General features: G+C 42.1%; 1 protein-coding gene across 1 annotated transcript in view; it reads right to left on the reverse strand.

Moving 5' to 3' along the window:
- Positions 1–18,056, reverse strand: part of MYO16 (myosin XVI) — a 459,803-nt gene that overhangs the window by 291,587 nt on the left and 150,160 nt on the right. Inside the window, exons 9-10 of the mRNA XM_045008050.1 lie at positions 8,479–8,554; positions 3,591–3,744 (exon numbers count right to left, since the gene is read on the reverse strand). Of these exons, the coding sequence (XP_044863985.1) occupies positions 3,591–3,744; positions 8,479–8,554 (230 nt within the window). The remainder of the gene's footprint in view (positions 1–3,590; positions 3,745–8,478; positions 8,555–18,056) is intronic.

The following is an 18,056-nucleotide window of genomic DNA, read 5'->3' on the forward strand; positions in this document are numbered from 1 at the left end:
GGGCCAGCCATGGATTTTTCTTTGCTGTGTAGACATGCCCTAAGAGGCCTCAATCATAGATCAGGGCCCCACAGTACTAGGTGCTATACGAACGGATTCTCACCAGAGCCAAGATCTGCTCAGCATGCAAGAATGGAGCCAAAGGACTCTTTGTTGCTTTTTACAGATCCGGACTAACATGGCTACCCCTCTGATATGATTTCACAATAGTTATTTTAATTATCATCATACAAATGGTAACCATTGGAAATTTCTTAGTGAGTCACTCTCTACCTCTACATTTTAGGAAGCAAGGGATGAGGAGAGCAGATCACACAGCCTCTGTGCTGTGTCCCAACCATGTCCTTCAAATGTTGATAGCTCTGGAAGGCAGAGTGCAATCTGTGACAGAGAGTTCCTGAGTACAGGAAATCTGAAATTAATGCATAATCTAATGATCAAGCATAACAAAAAAGCTGTTAGGAGAATAAAGAATGGGAGGCTGGTCAAGGGGCAGGAAGAGTTCAGGTCAATGTGCTACAGCTAAACTTCAGCTTCTAGTTAGCCTGTTTTTAAAAGTGCACATGGCCAGAAAAACTCAGTTCATATGCATGCACCTAGGTGGAGGAGCTTAGCAATATACCTTCTTGTGTGTGCACAGAATGACAATGTTTAACTTTTTTCCTAAGGCATCCCTCTCCTACAATTTAGCATATTGTGCACTCCTTGCTAAAGACTACGTATGTAACAATTTCCAAATTTTTGAATGTGACAAGTTTTAAATTTCAGCTACTGTTCAGTTTCAGAGAATCAAAAATATTATTGGTTGCATTTGGAGATCCTTTGGTAACCATAGGAGGCATTTGGAAAACCAACTAGCAAACAACATGCTTTTTTAAATAAAGAGGCAGGTTTAAAGGTAAGGTTGCCCTCAAGCAACTTCATTTTGCTGTTTTTGATAATGACACATCACATACGACTGCAGGATACAGGTTGAAAATTGTTTGATAAAAATGATTGGTACGTGTATAATTTTCACTTCAGTTCTGTGTTTATTGAGGATGACAAAAGGAAAAATAATCACTGTTACAATAATTATGTTATTAATGTTTTCACTGAAAACAAAAAAGGCTATCTTAAATTCAAGGGTTTGTAATGCAAAACCAATGTTTGACACTTTGAAGTTGAACTACATTATTATTTGAAGATTGTTAAAATTATTTACTCATTGAGGACAATGCAAGTTTTATGTAAGATGATTTGATTATTCAGACTATCTTCACCATGAGTATTAGATTGCATTAATGTTCATTCCAAAAAACCAAGACTGTTCAGCATCCAGCTACACTAGTGACTGCTACAGATAGATTCCCAAACTGGAATAAGCACTCCAGATCTACCATGTACTAAATATAGAATCTTTCCTAAATGTGACTGTGTAACATGGAACCTTGAATTTATAGAGTTAACCATTTCTTGGCTATGTTTGTTCCTTCCTGATTCTTACATAGTCTGTAAACTCTTTATAGAAAGTAAATTGTAACTGCTACTAAACATCAGTGACAATATATACATAAAACTTTATTCATTTTATTATTCTTTGTATACATGTTTTAGTTGTTTTATGAAAAAAAAATAAAAAGATTATACAAACACAGAGACAAAGAGTCCTGCTAGCAACCAAAAATAATCTTATACTTTTATTTATAAATGATCTGCATCTTTTAAAAAATCCATACATTACAATGTCTGGAAATTAGCAATATTGAGGGACTGAGCCTGTTGCTAGCTATATAACCCCCCTCACACCCACCCAGTTTACACTACCTTTCCCAAACTTAAGGTTGTCCCCTTCTAAGGCCTTGTTTACACTAAAGGGAAAAGTCGATCTTAGCTAAGAAATTTGAGTTATGTGAATAGTGTAACTCAAATCGACGTAGCTTAGATCTATTTAACAGGGGCTCCACAATATGTGACATCGACGGGAGATGCTCTCCCATTGACTCCCCTTACTCTTCTTGATCAGGCAGAGTACAGGAGTTGACGGGAGAGTGATCAGCAGTTGATTTAGTAGGTCTTCACTAGACCCACGCAATTGACCACCAATGCATCGATCGCCACAGTGTAGATCCTCCAGTAAGTGTAGATGAGCCCAAAGATTTGCAAGAATACATACAAAGATCAAAATCCAACTTTTTGTCAAGAGAGAGAATTGAATCTGGATTCCACGTAGTCACTTTGAGTTCATTCTATGGAATGCTACCATTCTCTCCACCTCACACCAGAATTACCATATGTGGTACAATTCAGACTACAAATTGTAACTGCCTGAGTCTGTCTTCACTTCTGTCCATAGGTGGTTCTGTTATTCTTATTCTAAGGACATGACCCTGCTCCTACTGAAGTTTTACCAATTCATTCTCATCTACCTTAAGGGGAGCATGATTGAGTCTGTTAGAGGGCTTATTCCTTCACCCTCTCATTTCCCTGGTCCTTCTCGCATGAACAGAGAGCAACAATACCCAAATTCCGAAGATGCAAATAATGTGATGTTTGTTGGGGTGAACTTCCAGCAAGTAATTATTCCAATTTCCTTCCACAGAGTCCCCCTTCCCAGCTCTGACACCACAGAGCCTTGCCTGTGTCCCTGTTCCCATTCCCACTTTAGTAAAACATGATTTCAATTTACCACCCCCACTCCTTACTTCCTGATTGACTGCAGACTATATAGTAAAACTTGAGTTCTGCTTAGCTATACCTTAACCAATCATTTTACTGAAATTTAACTAACCAATCCTAACATTTTGTAACATGATTATCTAACCAATTATATTCCACTACCTTAATTAGTTTACACCCATCAAAATTAACTATACAGCAGACAGAAACAATCACAGTACCCGTCAGAGATTATACAGACAAACAGTAGGGAAATGGGGACTACAGTGATAGAACAACAAAGAAATCATGATTTCACATCCCAGCTATTGATAAATGAGTTTAAGTCTTCTAGGCTCTTCCCTTCCTCTGGAGGGGATAGATTGGATCACTTTTTTAACAGCCCAGAACTACCTTATTTCAGTGTGATTGGTGAGGACATGACAGTTCGCTTCCCAGCTCATGGCTGCCCCTGCTGTTTAGCCAAAGGCTTTAGCCTAAGAACAAGGCCTTAGACTATCATAGTGAGAGAAGGCCTATAAGCAGGCAGACTGATTTTGATTCTTGTTTTGTACCTCTATAACTAGCTAAGTGATTATAAGAATACACCTAAATTCTTAAAGTATAGGCCTTTGCAGACAGGCCTGAATATCTATATCCTAACAGAGTCTAAAATGGTACCCCAGAGTAATTCTGCTAAAATAACCCAGGAATTTTTACTGACCAACATAACAATACATTATGTTCTTCTTACCATACTTTATAGCCTATATTGATGTACAAAATTAAAGCAAACTTAGTAGAGACAGGGGACCAAAAAACCAGAAACATAAAGCAACTTTCTAAAATGAGGAATCCAATTAACCCATTGGTTGTGCATACAATCTACAGGAAAATCTTGCCCCAACATTTTAGCACTTTAATAGTACACTCTTAACAATATAAAAACTTACAGTTTATTGGAAAGTGCAGGCAGATCATGGATGATCTCTTCATATGGCTCTTCTTGTGATAAAGCAGAAACAGATAAAGGGTCTTTCATTTTTTCTTCCCATACAGTTTCAGCCTTCAGCAGCATTTCCTCAATAAATTCAGAAGCTGCAATATCTAGACAGTGGCATAACAAGACTATCAGTCAAAAGAAAGTAGAACAGCAAAACCCTACTTGACTCAAAACTCCAGATCAGATTAACATTTAACAAAGCTTAATATCAACATTTTGTCAAAAAGACATGCACTGCTCCTGATATTTATCACAAAATAGTGTCCCAGGTTATTCATAAAAAAATAATGTATGATGCCTTCTGTATGAAATTACATCATAATTGTTTACAGTACTTCAAAGCCAGTCTCATTCTACCAGGAGCTAAACTATTCAATATTATGTAAACTACAGGAAGATAAAAATATTGAATGATACAACAGAAGAATTAGAGAGATGGGTTGGGTGAGGTAATATCTTTTACTGGACCAACCTCTGTTAGTGAAAGAGACAAACTTTCGAACTACACAGAGAAAGATATTACCTCACCCACCTTTCCTCTGTAATATCCTGGGACCAACATGGCAACAAAAACACTGCAAACAATAATCAAACCATGTTTTTGAACAAAAGAGAGTATTGAAAGCTCTTGGTATTCCCCCCCCCCCCCCACACACACAAATTAGTCTGACACCTAAAATTGTATACTGATTTGCACAAATTGAAGTGCTGAGAGCAACTTTGTTTTTTGTGCTATGTGGATATTCTGAGTTAAGGTTTAAGTTTTCAAGTGGCTTATGTTCACTCATTGCAACCTTTCCTCAGAAGGTAAGGCATTGCACTTCCACAGAAGGATTTTTCATAATAATGCTTTGTTTCATGTACTACACATTTCTTTGGTTGCTCCTCTTTTCCAGGGTATTTGCCTTCTTCACCTTTAATACTTTATTTATAAGTAAGACTAAGATTTTGTCATGCATATTTTTAGTAAAAGTCACAGATAGGTCACGGACAAATAAAACATCATGGAAACCTGTGACGTATCCGTGACTTTTACTAAAAATATACATGACAAAATGCAAACTGAAGGTCCTCACTCCACCAGTGAGAGGCCCAGCTCCGAGCTGCGGGTCCTCCACTGCCTGTGGCTCAGAGGCTGGGAGCTTGGGGTGTCCCACTGGCTGCCTGTGAGGGCTGGGAGCTCCAGGTGTCTCCCCACTGCCTGCGATGACTGGGAGATGCAGGATCTCCCAGCCCCCCACAGGGGCTGGGAGCTGCAGAGCACCCCCTGCCGCCCACAGCGGCTCAGAGCTCCCAGGGCCCAGCTGCCTGAAGTTCCTAGGCAGCAGAGAACCCTGCAGCTTCCAGGCGCCATGGGCTGAAGTCACAAAGGTCTCTGGAAGTCACAGAATCCGTGACTTCTGCGACCTCCATGACAAAATCGTTGCCTTATTTATAAGGTGAATTATGCTGAGGATACTACTTCTCCTAGCCTGCCAATAAGACTCCAGTTTTTTACAGTACTAGACTTCCATTTCCTCTTTCTATATTCTACATACAGCCCAATTTCAAAATCATTTATTTCCTCACTGCTACTCTGAGGAAATTTCCTTCTGAGACAATGACAGTGCTGCTCTTTGAGTCTTTGAGGTTAGAGAGGTGCCTCAAAGCAGCAGTACTATGGAGCAGGGTGAACTGCTTTTGCAACATTATTAAACATCCAGGGTTCATTTAGCAGCTGCTGCGCCACCGTATATGAAGAGCAACAGTAGCAAGCGGCCAGGTACCCTGGAGGAGCAAAGGGCTAGTTGGTGGGTGGAGGAAGAAGTAAAAAGGAAAGCCTGCAGAGGAGGGGTAGAGGCAGTTTTTGCAGGGACAGCCATCTGTGCAAAAAGAAAGGGTTGCAGTACACTGGCAAACACGTTGCCCTTTGATAACTGAGCTAATCATGATATCTTGATCAGGGCTAACGGGTTATGCCTGTCAATCCTGAGCATCTCTGAAAATCATGGAGATGAGCATCCAACATTGTAGCATCTAACTCTGGCTATGGGGAGGTAGAGAAAGACAGGAACCACCAAAACCAAGTCCCCATAGGAATAAGAAAATCAAATATATGCTAAAAATAATACTAAAAGTTATAGAGAAGACATTTTATGAATGGATCTTTTTTTTTATTATGTTCTCAGGTTTTTGGATGACTTTCCATAAGAGAAGGCACAATTTATATAAAATTTACCAGAAATGCTATTATTTTAAAATACATGTAAGCAGAGTCTGAATGAGCTCTCCCCAACATCTAGTGATGAGCTGCGGAAGAGCACTTCAGGAGCTGATCTTGTTTGCTTGGGTACACCCACCCTGCCTACATGCTCAGCATGATGGGATTGCTTGCCCAAATGATCATTTTTGGCTAGTGTTGGATCCCCAGTCTTCTTGTTATTGGGGAAGGAGTAAAAATAATAATAAAAATATATGGAGATATACCTATCTCATAGAACTGGAAGGGACCCTGAAAGGTCATTGAGTCCAGCCCCCTGCCTTCACTAGCAGGATCAAGTACTGATTTTTTGCCCCAGATCCCTAAGTAGCTCCCTCAAGGTTTGAACTCACAACCCTGAGTTTAGCAGGCCAATGCTCAAACCACTGAGCTATCCCTCCCCTCCTAAAAATAAATAAAGTGTTGTTATTCTTGTTGTATGACCAAGGGAAGCACAACTACTTGGCATATCCCGATTGAGAGACTCACTCTCAACTAAACGGAACTTGCTAGGCAGGGGATATTGGTATCAAAGCCCAGTGAATTGAGAGTGGGTGGGGACAGGTACTTGTACCTGATGGTGTGAGCCCTGCTTAAGGGTCTTAGATACTATTTGACTCTTCATCTCTCCACTGTGTAATAAAAGAGCTAATTTAGACTCAACTGAGAGTCTTGTTACAAACTGCAGAGCTGAAATCACTGATACCTAGGTCTAAGTGTAAATGTGCTTTGGGACAGTGTCTCTGATGCAAGAGACTGCCCTGTGTGCACCAGCAGCGAGGCTCCCCCACTAACAGCTGAACTCACTTAGAGCTGTGTTAAGTGGCGGGACCTGAAGACATCTCAGTGATTGGCTGGCAGAGTGGCCAGTAGAGAGGCACGGTAATCAGGCAGCCAGTGGAGAGGGCCAAAGCGGAGCCCCGCAGAGAGGTGCAGCGATTGGCCAGTAGCGTGGCTGACAGAAAGGTGTAGCAATCAGCCAGCAGAGCAGATGATGGATGGTGGAGGGCAGCCACAAGCGAGTTCCCAGGCAGTGGAGCAAGTAAAGTGCCACCTTACCCCCCCTCCACCCAGGCTGGGAGATAAACTCTGCAGATGCACCTCTGAACTCTGGGTCTGCACTGACCAAGGACAACAACCGTGAGTGGGATGCAGAGAAGGGACGGGCACATTAAAGGGACTTTTGGTTGCTGGACATAAGAACCTAAGGGAAAAGGACATTACCCAACTTATTTTGGGGGTGGGTCTTTTACTCATGGTTTATGTTTATGAATCCTGTTTGCGGTGTTTTCCCAAATTAATGCCGAGTTATTTCCCTCCTTTTATTATTTGTTTTTTGCTACACTCAGACTCTGTGCTTACAAGAGGGGAAGCATTACCTCTTAGAGGTACCAGGGGGTGGTGTGTAATTGTCCCAGGTCACTGGGTGGGGGCTTGAGCCCATTTTGTGTTGTATTGTTGAAAAGGAAGCCCTAAATACTGAACCCAGCCCTTGTTCCTGCCAAATCTTCCTGGTAGAAGGGTTACATACATACTCTTGAATAAATCATCCCTGTGACAAAGTTCCTCCTCTACCTTGGTGGGTCCTGCACTTATTGGCGGATTTGCTCACCTCAGAGAGCCTTGCTCCCCTCTGGTGGAACCCACCTTGCTCCCCTCTGGTGGAACCCACAGTCTGGGTAAACTCCTCCTGTGTCTGATCAGGAGTTGGGAGGTTTGGGGGGAACCCGGGCCCACCCTCTACTCCGGGTTCCAGCACAGGGCCCTGTGGTTTGCAGCTGTCTATAGTGCCTCCTGTAATAGCTGCATGACAGCTACAACTCCCTGGGCTACTTCCCTATGGCCTCCTCCAAACACCTTCTTTATCCTCACCACAGGACCTTCCTCCTGGTGTCTGATAATGCTTGTACTCCTCAGTCCTCCAGCAGCACAACCTCTCACTCTCAGCTCCTTGCGTCTCTTGCTCCCAGCTCCTCACACACACACACCTCACTGACTAACTGGGAGGCTTTTAACTAGTTCCAGCCAGCCCTTGATTGGCTTCAGGTGTCCCAATTAATGTAGCTATCTCCACTGCCGTCTGGAAGGATCTTAATTGGCCCCAGGTGTCTTGATTAACCTGGAGCAACTGCCATTTGGTTATCATGGTACCAGGGATTTGTTTAGCCTGGGGCTAACATACCTGTTCCTTACTACTTTACTGTAGCCATCTGGCCTTACCCCATCACATCACCTATTCTATAACTTTAAGAAGACTCTTTAAGGCATTGGTCCTTGCATAATGCCACAGCTTCAGAACCCAAAGGTGAGAGGTGAAAAGCACCCCAACTACAACAGTATCCTGTGAACACATAATCTCTCAGAACTTCTTGAGTCAGTCTCTTTGAAATTACATGATACGTTCTTGTGGTGGAATTATGCAGTAAAATTCCTTTTGAGGCATTCACATGCCTCCATACAAAACAACTTACTCTTTGCATGGTGGGCTAAGACAACAGTATACAGATGATGAGTTAAGGATAGCACCATTTGCTGAGGAAAAAATAAATGACTATCACATTTATTAGCACATAAATAACATGAATGGATCATCACCCACCTGAGGGCTTTTCATCATTGCAGCTGAGAAGACTGGGGTTTGCCTGATGCATCAACAGCAGTTTCACAAGGTTTGTCTAGAAAAGGACAAAAATATTTTTGAAGTAACAAAAGTATTATGTGAATATCACAGTTACAATTCAATTTAAAAGATCTCTTTAGTCAGTAATTCCATACCATGGGAAGCCATATAGTGATATGGTCCACCTGCTCCAACCAATCTTAGCTATTTCTAAACTAAGAGGTGCACACAATGTACAATTCTTCCACAAGCCTAGGATTTCTTCTCCAAATTTCAGTGTATCCCAGGCATACATACACTCTGCACATGCAGAGGTAATTCCCATCAGCAATGACAGATTAACATCTCCCACCTGCCATGGCCCAGAACCCAAACATTCCACACATTTAACCAAGAGCTTGTCAACACAAGGGTGTTAAAACAGATGAAACTGGGGAAGCTCTTGTGGCAGTCACTGGAATAAAGCCCTTTTTGTGGACATTGCCAGGCATATGTTTGAGAGAGGCAACCAGGATATTGACCAGTGCCAGATAACAAGCAAGGAGCTCAGGATTAAATAGATTAAATGAGGGGCAAAAGGAAGCAATTTGGCACCATGTGACCTGTCCGTTTCACGATGAGCTGGACTAGATCCTACACAATTATAGCACAACTCATCCAAGACAGCATGTGGAGCCTGCTGGCTGCACTCTCCCTCACATCAGGGAAGACTTGCAAATCCAACTAGAGGATGAGCAGGAAGATGCTGGAAAGGAGCAGTCCCTTGAAATCTAGGATCCTTTTAGGATCCAGGACACTGACGCTGTCCAGCTGGAAAGCCAGCTGCTGTTATACCTTGCTGCAATGCTTCCTGATTCCTATCCTGCATCAGCTGAACCTGAGTCCAGCCAGAAACTCAGGCCGGGGTCAAAGAGGCAGATTTTCCCATAGGGAACTTTGCCATGTAAATACATTTTTTTACAATTTATTATTTATTATTACAATGCTATATTGCCTTTCTACCTTCTATGCCAGGTGCCCCAGGGCCACGGCCATTTTAGATGATCTTCTGAGTTTCCAGTCCCCACTTGCCTCCCTCCATCCAATGGCTCGCGCTGCTCATTCAGCCTCCCTGTACATGTTTCTAAAATGACGGCTGCTCTGTCCAGTCAATTTGCCTCTGTTTCATGCTAATGCCACAGCTATCAACAGCTTTCGGGACTGTGGCATGGAAAGCACTTGCCCATCTGCCTTTTTTCCTTTCTTCTTTCCTTGTCTGTCCTGCCCAGTGAACAAACCACATGCCCCAGTGCCATTCACCAGCCCAAAATGGCAGCTAGCATACGGCGCAACTGCAGCCTCTACCCCTTCCCCACGTCCAGCGGCACATTTAAATAATGAAAAGACACACAGTGGTTAGAGGAAAAGACATTTGGCTAGTGTTCATAATTTACATGAGGAAGACAGACATTGAGTGTTCAGTAAAGATACCAATTACAAACAGTACTTTTCCCTGCTGAGGTTGAAATGCCCTGCCACACACATTCTAGCTGGCAATCACTGCAGGACCCAATTTTTTTTTCTGCATTTTCTACATCTCTGCAGGAGAAATAAAGCAGAACTTAAGCCTGAGGAATTGTTCGATTTTGGTTTGCACATTATAGGGCAGGGATCGGCAACCTTTGTCACATGGCCCATCAGGGAAAGCTGTTGGCAGGCCAGGACGGTTTGTTTACCTGCAGCATCCACAGCTTCGGCCAATAGCAGCTCCCACTGGTCGCAGTTCGCTGTTCCAGGCCAATGGGGGCTGTGGGAAGAGTGGCCAGCACATCCCTCGGCCTGTGCCACTTCCCGCAATCCCCATTGGCCTGGAACGGCGAACCACGGCCAGTGGGAGCTGCGATCGGCTGAACCTGAGGACGCTGCAGGTGAACAAACTGTTCTGGCCCACCAGCGGCTTTCCTTGATGGGCTGCGTGCTAAAGGTTGCCGATCCCTGGGCTATCCCAACCTCCCCCCATGCCTCCACAGATTAGCAACAGGATGTAGCTACACATGTTCAATCATAAGACTCAAAATACAAACAATAGGCATCTCTGACAATATTCCCCCAGGTGTTAGCATTCTCTGAGAGATGCCTTGCTGGCTGATCAAATTACCTCAGCCTCTCCACTATTGTTAAAGGTTTTCCTCCTTGGTCTCACAAATACTGTGCAGAACACTGCATGCAGCTATAATGGTCGGGCTGTTTTTTTTTTCTGCTGCTTTCAAACATTCCCTAAGCCAAGCCACCTGCCTTTCAAACAGCCAGATGCACACTCGACAACCACGAGGCAACTACACTGGAGATGGTTAAAATGTTCCTTTTTTCTGTCCCAGCGGCCTGGGACAGCTTCATTAATCAGGGCATCAGAGGATAAGCGGGACCCCCAGAATAACCAGACCAAACACTGAATCCTTAATGTCCATTGTGGTCCTGGGGGTAAACGGTTCTTTCTCCATTAATTTATATAGAACTGAGTTCCAAAAGATCATCAGATGGACCCTTCCAGACCACCACAGCAGGGTTACAGGCAAAAATGCAGGTGGTCTGGAAGGGTCCATCTGACGATCTTTTGGAACTCAATTCTATTTAACTGCATTTTTGTCTATAAACCCGCTGCAGTGGTCAACCAAACCTTTGAGCACAAGGGAGAAACACCACTTCCTGTTTATAAATTCTGCACCCTATCAGGTGCAAATTATAGGTACATGGGTTCCACCAACTGCCTCAATACAGTTTGGGACTCCCATGTGTGCAAAGCCATCAATAATCTCCTGAGCATTAATTACCCAGCTTTATGACACGGTAAGACAGTACCATATTGATGACACAGCAGACCTATGTAAGAATGGCCTCCATAGTTGATCTGCCCATGCTGAACTGTTTGGGTACAGACTGGTAACATTCTGTGGTGGCCAGCTTCCAGATGGCAATGGCAACCCGCTTCTCTATAGTAATGGGACACTATATGTTGGTACACTGTTGCTGACGGTCTAGGGGCAGCTCTGTACAGGTCTCAAAAGAGGTATCCCTTCCCAGCCTGACATTCTCTTGCCACTGCTGGTTCTCTGCAGAATTATCCTCTCCTATCATTCCATATGGGTTTGCCGATCCAGGAACCAGTCCTCTTGTTCCAACAGCGCACCATCTTCATCCTGCAGCAACAGCTTCACAGCGTTCTCCTGCTGCTGGAGAAGCCAGGGATGCTGCCATTGAATATTCTCCTGCACCTGCCCCATCTGCTCAGTGGTGCAGCAGGCAAAGGCCTATGCCGAATGTGTCCAGGTCTGAATGTTGTAATACAGCCCAAGCAGCCTTTGTTTATTCATGCTTGCCACCATAGTGGTGCAGTGCATTTCTGGTGCAATGCTGTCAGCACTTCAAAAATAGTGCTAGCCCTCCCAGAGACGGAAACTTTAAAAAAAAATTGAACTCACATGGCTTCTGCTTTGCATCCCACAATTCACAGGGAAAACAATCCCATGATGCACGTTGCTCAGCCATGAACCAAATGATCATGGGAAAACTTTTGAGAACTCTACTCCCTCCGTTCACATAAACCACTGCTGTGCATTCACATGATGCAGACTGAAAGTGGAACAGGCAGCCCATGTGCATGCTATTGGTACATACTGTGAGTTACCAGATGCACATCAAAGAGCTTCACATTAAACTCCCTGTGCAGAAACACCCTGACTCTGTACTAACTCTGTACTGTCACTGCCAAACTAGGGAACTGAATCATAGCCACTACAAAAGGAAACCTGTTCTTTATTGCTAAGAGAAATTGGGATGTTTGTCTTATGTTTATCAGCCCCTTTGATAGTAATAGTAAAAATTATCTTGACACAATATCGTACTGTCAACGGAAGAATGTTTCCACTCCTCTTGCAAGAGTGCCGCAAACAAATGTTTTTTGATTTTCCTGCCATTGTATTGTACTGTAGCCTCTTAAGATATTTGTACAGCAAATGCTGCTTGTACATTGTCTACTCTGATAAATGGAATGATTCGAAAGAAAGAAGTAAGAAATGGCACTAAGAAGGGGTGGGGAATATACAGAGCACATGGATACACAGCTGAAAAAAGAAGAGAGGTCTTTTGGACAGCTTGGAATATATGGTAAAAGGCACAATGCTTACAAAGTAAACACAACCAGGCAATTGAGGACTAAATGAACAAAGGTAGATCAGACAGAAAATAAAAGATTCCTTAGACTTTCCAAACTTTTTGAATTAGTGACCCCTTTCACATAGCAAGTCTCTGAGTGTGACCCCATCTTATACATTAAAAATGGGAGGGGTAATTTAATTTAATGAGGGCTGGGAACTGTCAGCCCCACGGAGCTAATAGCTTGTGACCCCCATGTAACCACCTTGTGACTGCCTGAGGGGTCACAACCCCCAGTTTGAGAATCCCGGCTTTAGATCAAACTAAGAAAAGATCTAAAGAAAAATGAGACCTGGATGGGATGCCGGCGGAAGGCTAGTAGCATAGCTGCAACTTGTCATGGAAGGAGCAGTTTGATGGCAAAAAAGGAGAGTGATAGGGAAATTGTTCCAAAAGAAATAATACAAATACTAGGAAGACACAAACAAGTTAATAAAAAAATAGAAGAATGGAGAATTACTTGATAAATGCAAAGGTAAAATATAGTGTCTATTCATACAAAGCAGGCAAGTATTGTTTATGGAATACTGCTAAAATAATTTCTTTCTAAAACTACTTCAAGCTCCTCCCCTTTCTAATTCTGGTTTTCCTTTCTGATAGTAGCAGCAGGGACAGCAACTGTAATAGTGAATTCCAAATCCAATTAGCCCTGCTCATGAGTTAGAACCCCTAACAAATCTTTGTGCGCTTTTCCATTACAAATGACATCTACCCTGCTTAGTCACTGAGCAGACTAAATCAGCAGCAATTGCATAATCTCTTTAACAGTGATTCTAGAAAGAAGTAGTGGTAGTACTAAAACATTTATTTTATTCTCTTTCAATTCAGGAAGAATAGGCAGCTTCTGGGGTTAGAATAAGTTTTGGGCTTGGGCCATGCTGTAATGTCAGTGCTTCTTGCTTTTGAAATAATTCCAGCTGGAAATCCTTGAGGCACATCACTCAGGCTAAGTTATTCAGGTCACTGCTAATTTCAATTACTTTATAACTCCTGCTCCTGGATAGCGAATGCCTGGCTGCTTTGGTTTGAAACTAATTTCGTTCACATGCTTTAGAAGCAGGAGGTTAAAATCCAGCTGGCATATCTCTTCATAGAATAGGGCTGCATCCACACAGGAATGAATTTCTACAATAGCTACAGTATGCCAATCCTAGGAAAGACACAGTCTTCTGAAAATGCCTCCTTCTGCAGGTATGTCAATTCTATGGAGACTATGACTAAAGTAGAGATAATTAATGTAACATGAATTGTAATATCTAATGATACATTATAGATCCTACAGACAAAAAGACAGATAACTGTGGATCTATCCTTAGCAAATGAAATAATTTTAACCCTTGTTTTTCCTAACGTGGTTGTGCCAAATACTATATGTGAAAAGAATATCTTCATAAGGAATGGTTGTGTGCTTATTATTTTTAAATTATTTTTAAACTTACACTTGTAAAAAGTATGAAGTTCCTCAAGGGAATTAACTCTCCCCTCCAGCCCACAGTTCCTGGGGGGAAGTAACAGACAGGGTTGTTTCATTTGCTTTTGTTGGCAAATTCAGTCAGTTTTTCATTTGTCCAGAACACACCAAATTTGAAACTTGTTAATATACATTCTTCTCTTACTGAATAATTGCAATCTTACATAAGGGAAACACACACACATGCACCTATACAGGTGAATTACACTTGAGTGTAAGTGAAACAAAATACATTCCTCAATCAGCAGTCAGAACACTGGGTAGTCCTATGACAACCTTCACAACCACCACTCCAGTCCCTGGACAGGAACAAGTGCCACAATCCTTGTGCATCCCATTGTGGCCATTTGGCTACTGAATCTGAATATCAATGTGGATCCAGTCGCTACACCTCCGAACCTTTTCCCCTGGTCTACCCTCAACCCCTCATTTCACGTTAGTTAATGTACAGCTAGCACAAATCTCACTTCTAGTACACAGACTGTGAACAAAATCACCCATTGCTCTGCAGGGTACAGAGGAACAATGGGTTTTCTGCTCTGCTGAGAGCCTTGATATTGGTAAATAAATTTCACTTTATATGCAAACCTCTCAATAATATCAGTTTTCAGTCTCCACAGTTTTTAACCACTGCTTTGTTAAATATTATAAATGTTAAATGTCAGATTTATTCTTTTAATAATAAGCTCTCACTACATGCATGAAAGATAATAGCAATTATATCAATGTACAATGATATGTACATAGAGGGAGATCAGAATATCTGAGTCTAGATCCATGTTGTAGATCTGAGTGGATAATTTTTTTTCTAAATTACTGAATATAAATATTTGGGGCTTGTCTATTCATTGAATTACTGTGCCGGCAATTACAATCTAAGTTGTAAATCTCCAGCAAAACCAGCTTGCTGCACAGTAACTCACTGGATGCTGGATACTGCTATAGAACAGTGAAAGTCACTGAGTGTGGCTTAGAGCATGTCTAGACTAGCGAGCTTACAGTGGCACAGCTGTAGTAATGCAGCTGTGCCGACATAAGATGGCTCATGTAGCTGCTCTATGCCAACGGGAGAGAGCTCTCCCATCAACATAAAACCTGCTCCATGAGTGGCGGTAGCTATGTCGTCAGGAGAAGCTCTCCTGCTGATATAGCGCTGTACACGCCAGGCTTCTGTCAGTGTTACTTATGTTGCTCGGGGAGGGTGTTTTTCTCACACCCCTGAGTGACGTAAGTTATACTGACAACAGTGGTAGTGTAGACAAGCCCTTTGTGTGCTATGCTTTCAACTGCTATGCTTAGTCTGAAACAACAGTAAGTCAAAGCCAACTACAGAACTTGTAGCATGCAGTAGCAGGATCCACATGGTGAACTAGGGTTAGGGTACTTCTACATGGACTTAATAAAATCCCCGTGACATGGTCACAGCTGGCCTGGGTCAGCTGACTCAGGCTCCCAGCGCTCAGGTTGTGGAGCTAAAAATTGCTATGTTGATGTTCAGGCTTGAGCTGGAGCCTGAGCTCTAGGACCCTCCACCCTCAGTCTACAGCCTGAGCCCAAATGTCTACAAAGCAATTTTTCAGCCCCCAAGCACAAGCCCTGCAAGCTCGCGTGAACTGACCCAGGGCAGCCCCAGGTATTTTTATCCCTGTGTAGATATACCCTGCATGAACGGCAGGCTAGTACACTGTAGGTTTATACCTCTACTTAACGCACACTAATTCTCCATACAGGCAAGCCCTTAGAACACTTTGGAAGCACTGCTGGTCCCCCCCCCAACTTTTTTTTAAGTAAGTCAGATCTGTTCTCATGTCCTTTGCTGGCTAAACTCCCACAGAAACATTTTTGACATTTTACAGGACTGCTGCAGTCCATTTCATGCCTGTATAATATTAAATAAAACCACAGCATAGATAAGTCATATACAGAATGATTAAGAAGAGGTCTATTATTAGTATTCATATTACAATAGCATCTAACTTCCCAAATGAAATTGGGGCCTCAATTCGGGCCTATATATTCCCAATTAGTTTACAGTCTAATCTAAGTAGACCAGTCAGACAAAATATGGGAGAAAGAAAGTACTATTATCCCTATTTTAAAGATGAAGAATTGTGGCACAGAATTTAAATTACCTGCCCATGGTCATACAGGAAGTTTGCGGCAGCACTGTGATTAAACCCAGATTTTGTAGGTCCTAACTTTAAAACTATCATAGAATCATAGAATATCAGGTTCGAAGGGACCTCAGGAGGTCATCTAGTCCAGCCCCCTGCTCAAAGCAGGACCAATTCCCAACTAAATCATCCCAGCCAGGGCTTTGTCAAGCCTGGCTTTAAAAACCTCTAAGGAAGGAGATTTCACCATCTCCCTAGGTAACCCATTCCAGTGCTTCACCACTCTTTGAGTGAAAAAGTTTTTCCTAATATCCAACCTAAACCTCCCCCACTGCAACTTGAGACCATTACTCCTTGTTCTGTCATCAGGTACCACTGAGAACAGCCTAGATCCATCCTCTTTGGAACCCCCTTTCAGGTAGTTGAAAGAAGCTATCAAATCCCCCCTCATTCTTCTCTTCTGCAGACTAAACAATCCCAGTTCCCTCAGCCTCTCCTCATAAGTCATGTGCTCCAGCCCCCTAATCATTTTTGTTGCCCTCCGCTGGACTCTTTCCAATTTTTCCACGTCCTTCTTGTAGTGTGGGGCCCAAAACTGGACACAGTACTCCAGATGAGGCCTCACCAATGTCGAATGGAGGGGAATGATAACGTCCCTCGATCTGCTGGCAATGCCCCTACTTATACAGCCCAAAATGCCGTTAGCCTTCTACTCAAGTAAGAAAAAAAATATTGTTTTATATTATTCGAAAAAGTTTCTAGGTCCACTGCACCCCATTTTTATCCTATAACTCAACTCAGTGACATACACCAGCAATCAGGCCAGCTCAGCACAGACAACGATATAAATTGTGTTTGTAGCCAGCCCAAAGTGGCATATAAAATTACATTCTATTATACGAGAACACAGTAATCAGTGTGATTGACTCTAGTTGAAACAATTACTTCAAATATATTTATATCTTTGGTGGTGAAAAGCCGCACAGGTTAACAACAACATCTTTAAATACATTCTGTATGCTAAACGTGACTCGTGCAGTGATGGCACTGAAGTATACTTGTGCTTAACCTGCATGAAAAAATACCTAGGCAGCAGAATCTTGTACAGTTTAGTAATTAGCCTGCTTCACAAATCAGTAAGTAAAGCATTAAAAGAATTTAATTCAGGAGTGATAAGGGAAATAATCAGCTTCTCAGGATGAGGCAGGGATAAACACAGCATAGGAAAAGTGTAGAAATATTCTTCAAATGATACATTTTAATCAGCTGCATAGTGAACAAAAAACCACAATTATAAAATATCTGACAAGATCTGAGAATAACTATAGGCATTTTATATGAATGTAACTGAAAAACAAATCATTCTTATCTGTGATTTTAAATCCTGTCAGCACAGTAGTATTGATATTTAACTTAGAAGACAAAACTATTAAAGAAATAATATTGAAAACCCAGTATAATGCTTATGAACAGTTTCATTCCAAGATCCCTGTAAGTCCAGATAGAGATATCAAAGGGCTACTGTCATTTACAATACTTTGGGCCTGAATTGCATGTAAAAGTTGGGAAACATTTGGAAAACATAATACATTAAAATACATATTTAATTTTAATTGGTAATTGGAAATAAATATTTCCCTATAGTACTTGCAATCCAAATATTATAGTATGGTTCTAGTACTTGAATACGTGTTTACATAATGATAAACCAACCACCGAATTGCCGGGACTAAAAAAAAACTCCTATGAGTTGGTTATTCCATAATTATGCAGCACAGAAT

The sequence above is a fragment of the Mauremys mutica genome, chromosome 1 (assembly GCF_020497125.1).
Source record: "Mauremys mutica isolate MM-2020 ecotype Southern chromosome 1, ASM2049712v1, whole genome shotgun sequence".
Lineage (NCBI taxonomy): Eukaryota > Metazoa > Chordata > Testudines > Geoemydidae > Mauremys > Mauremys mutica.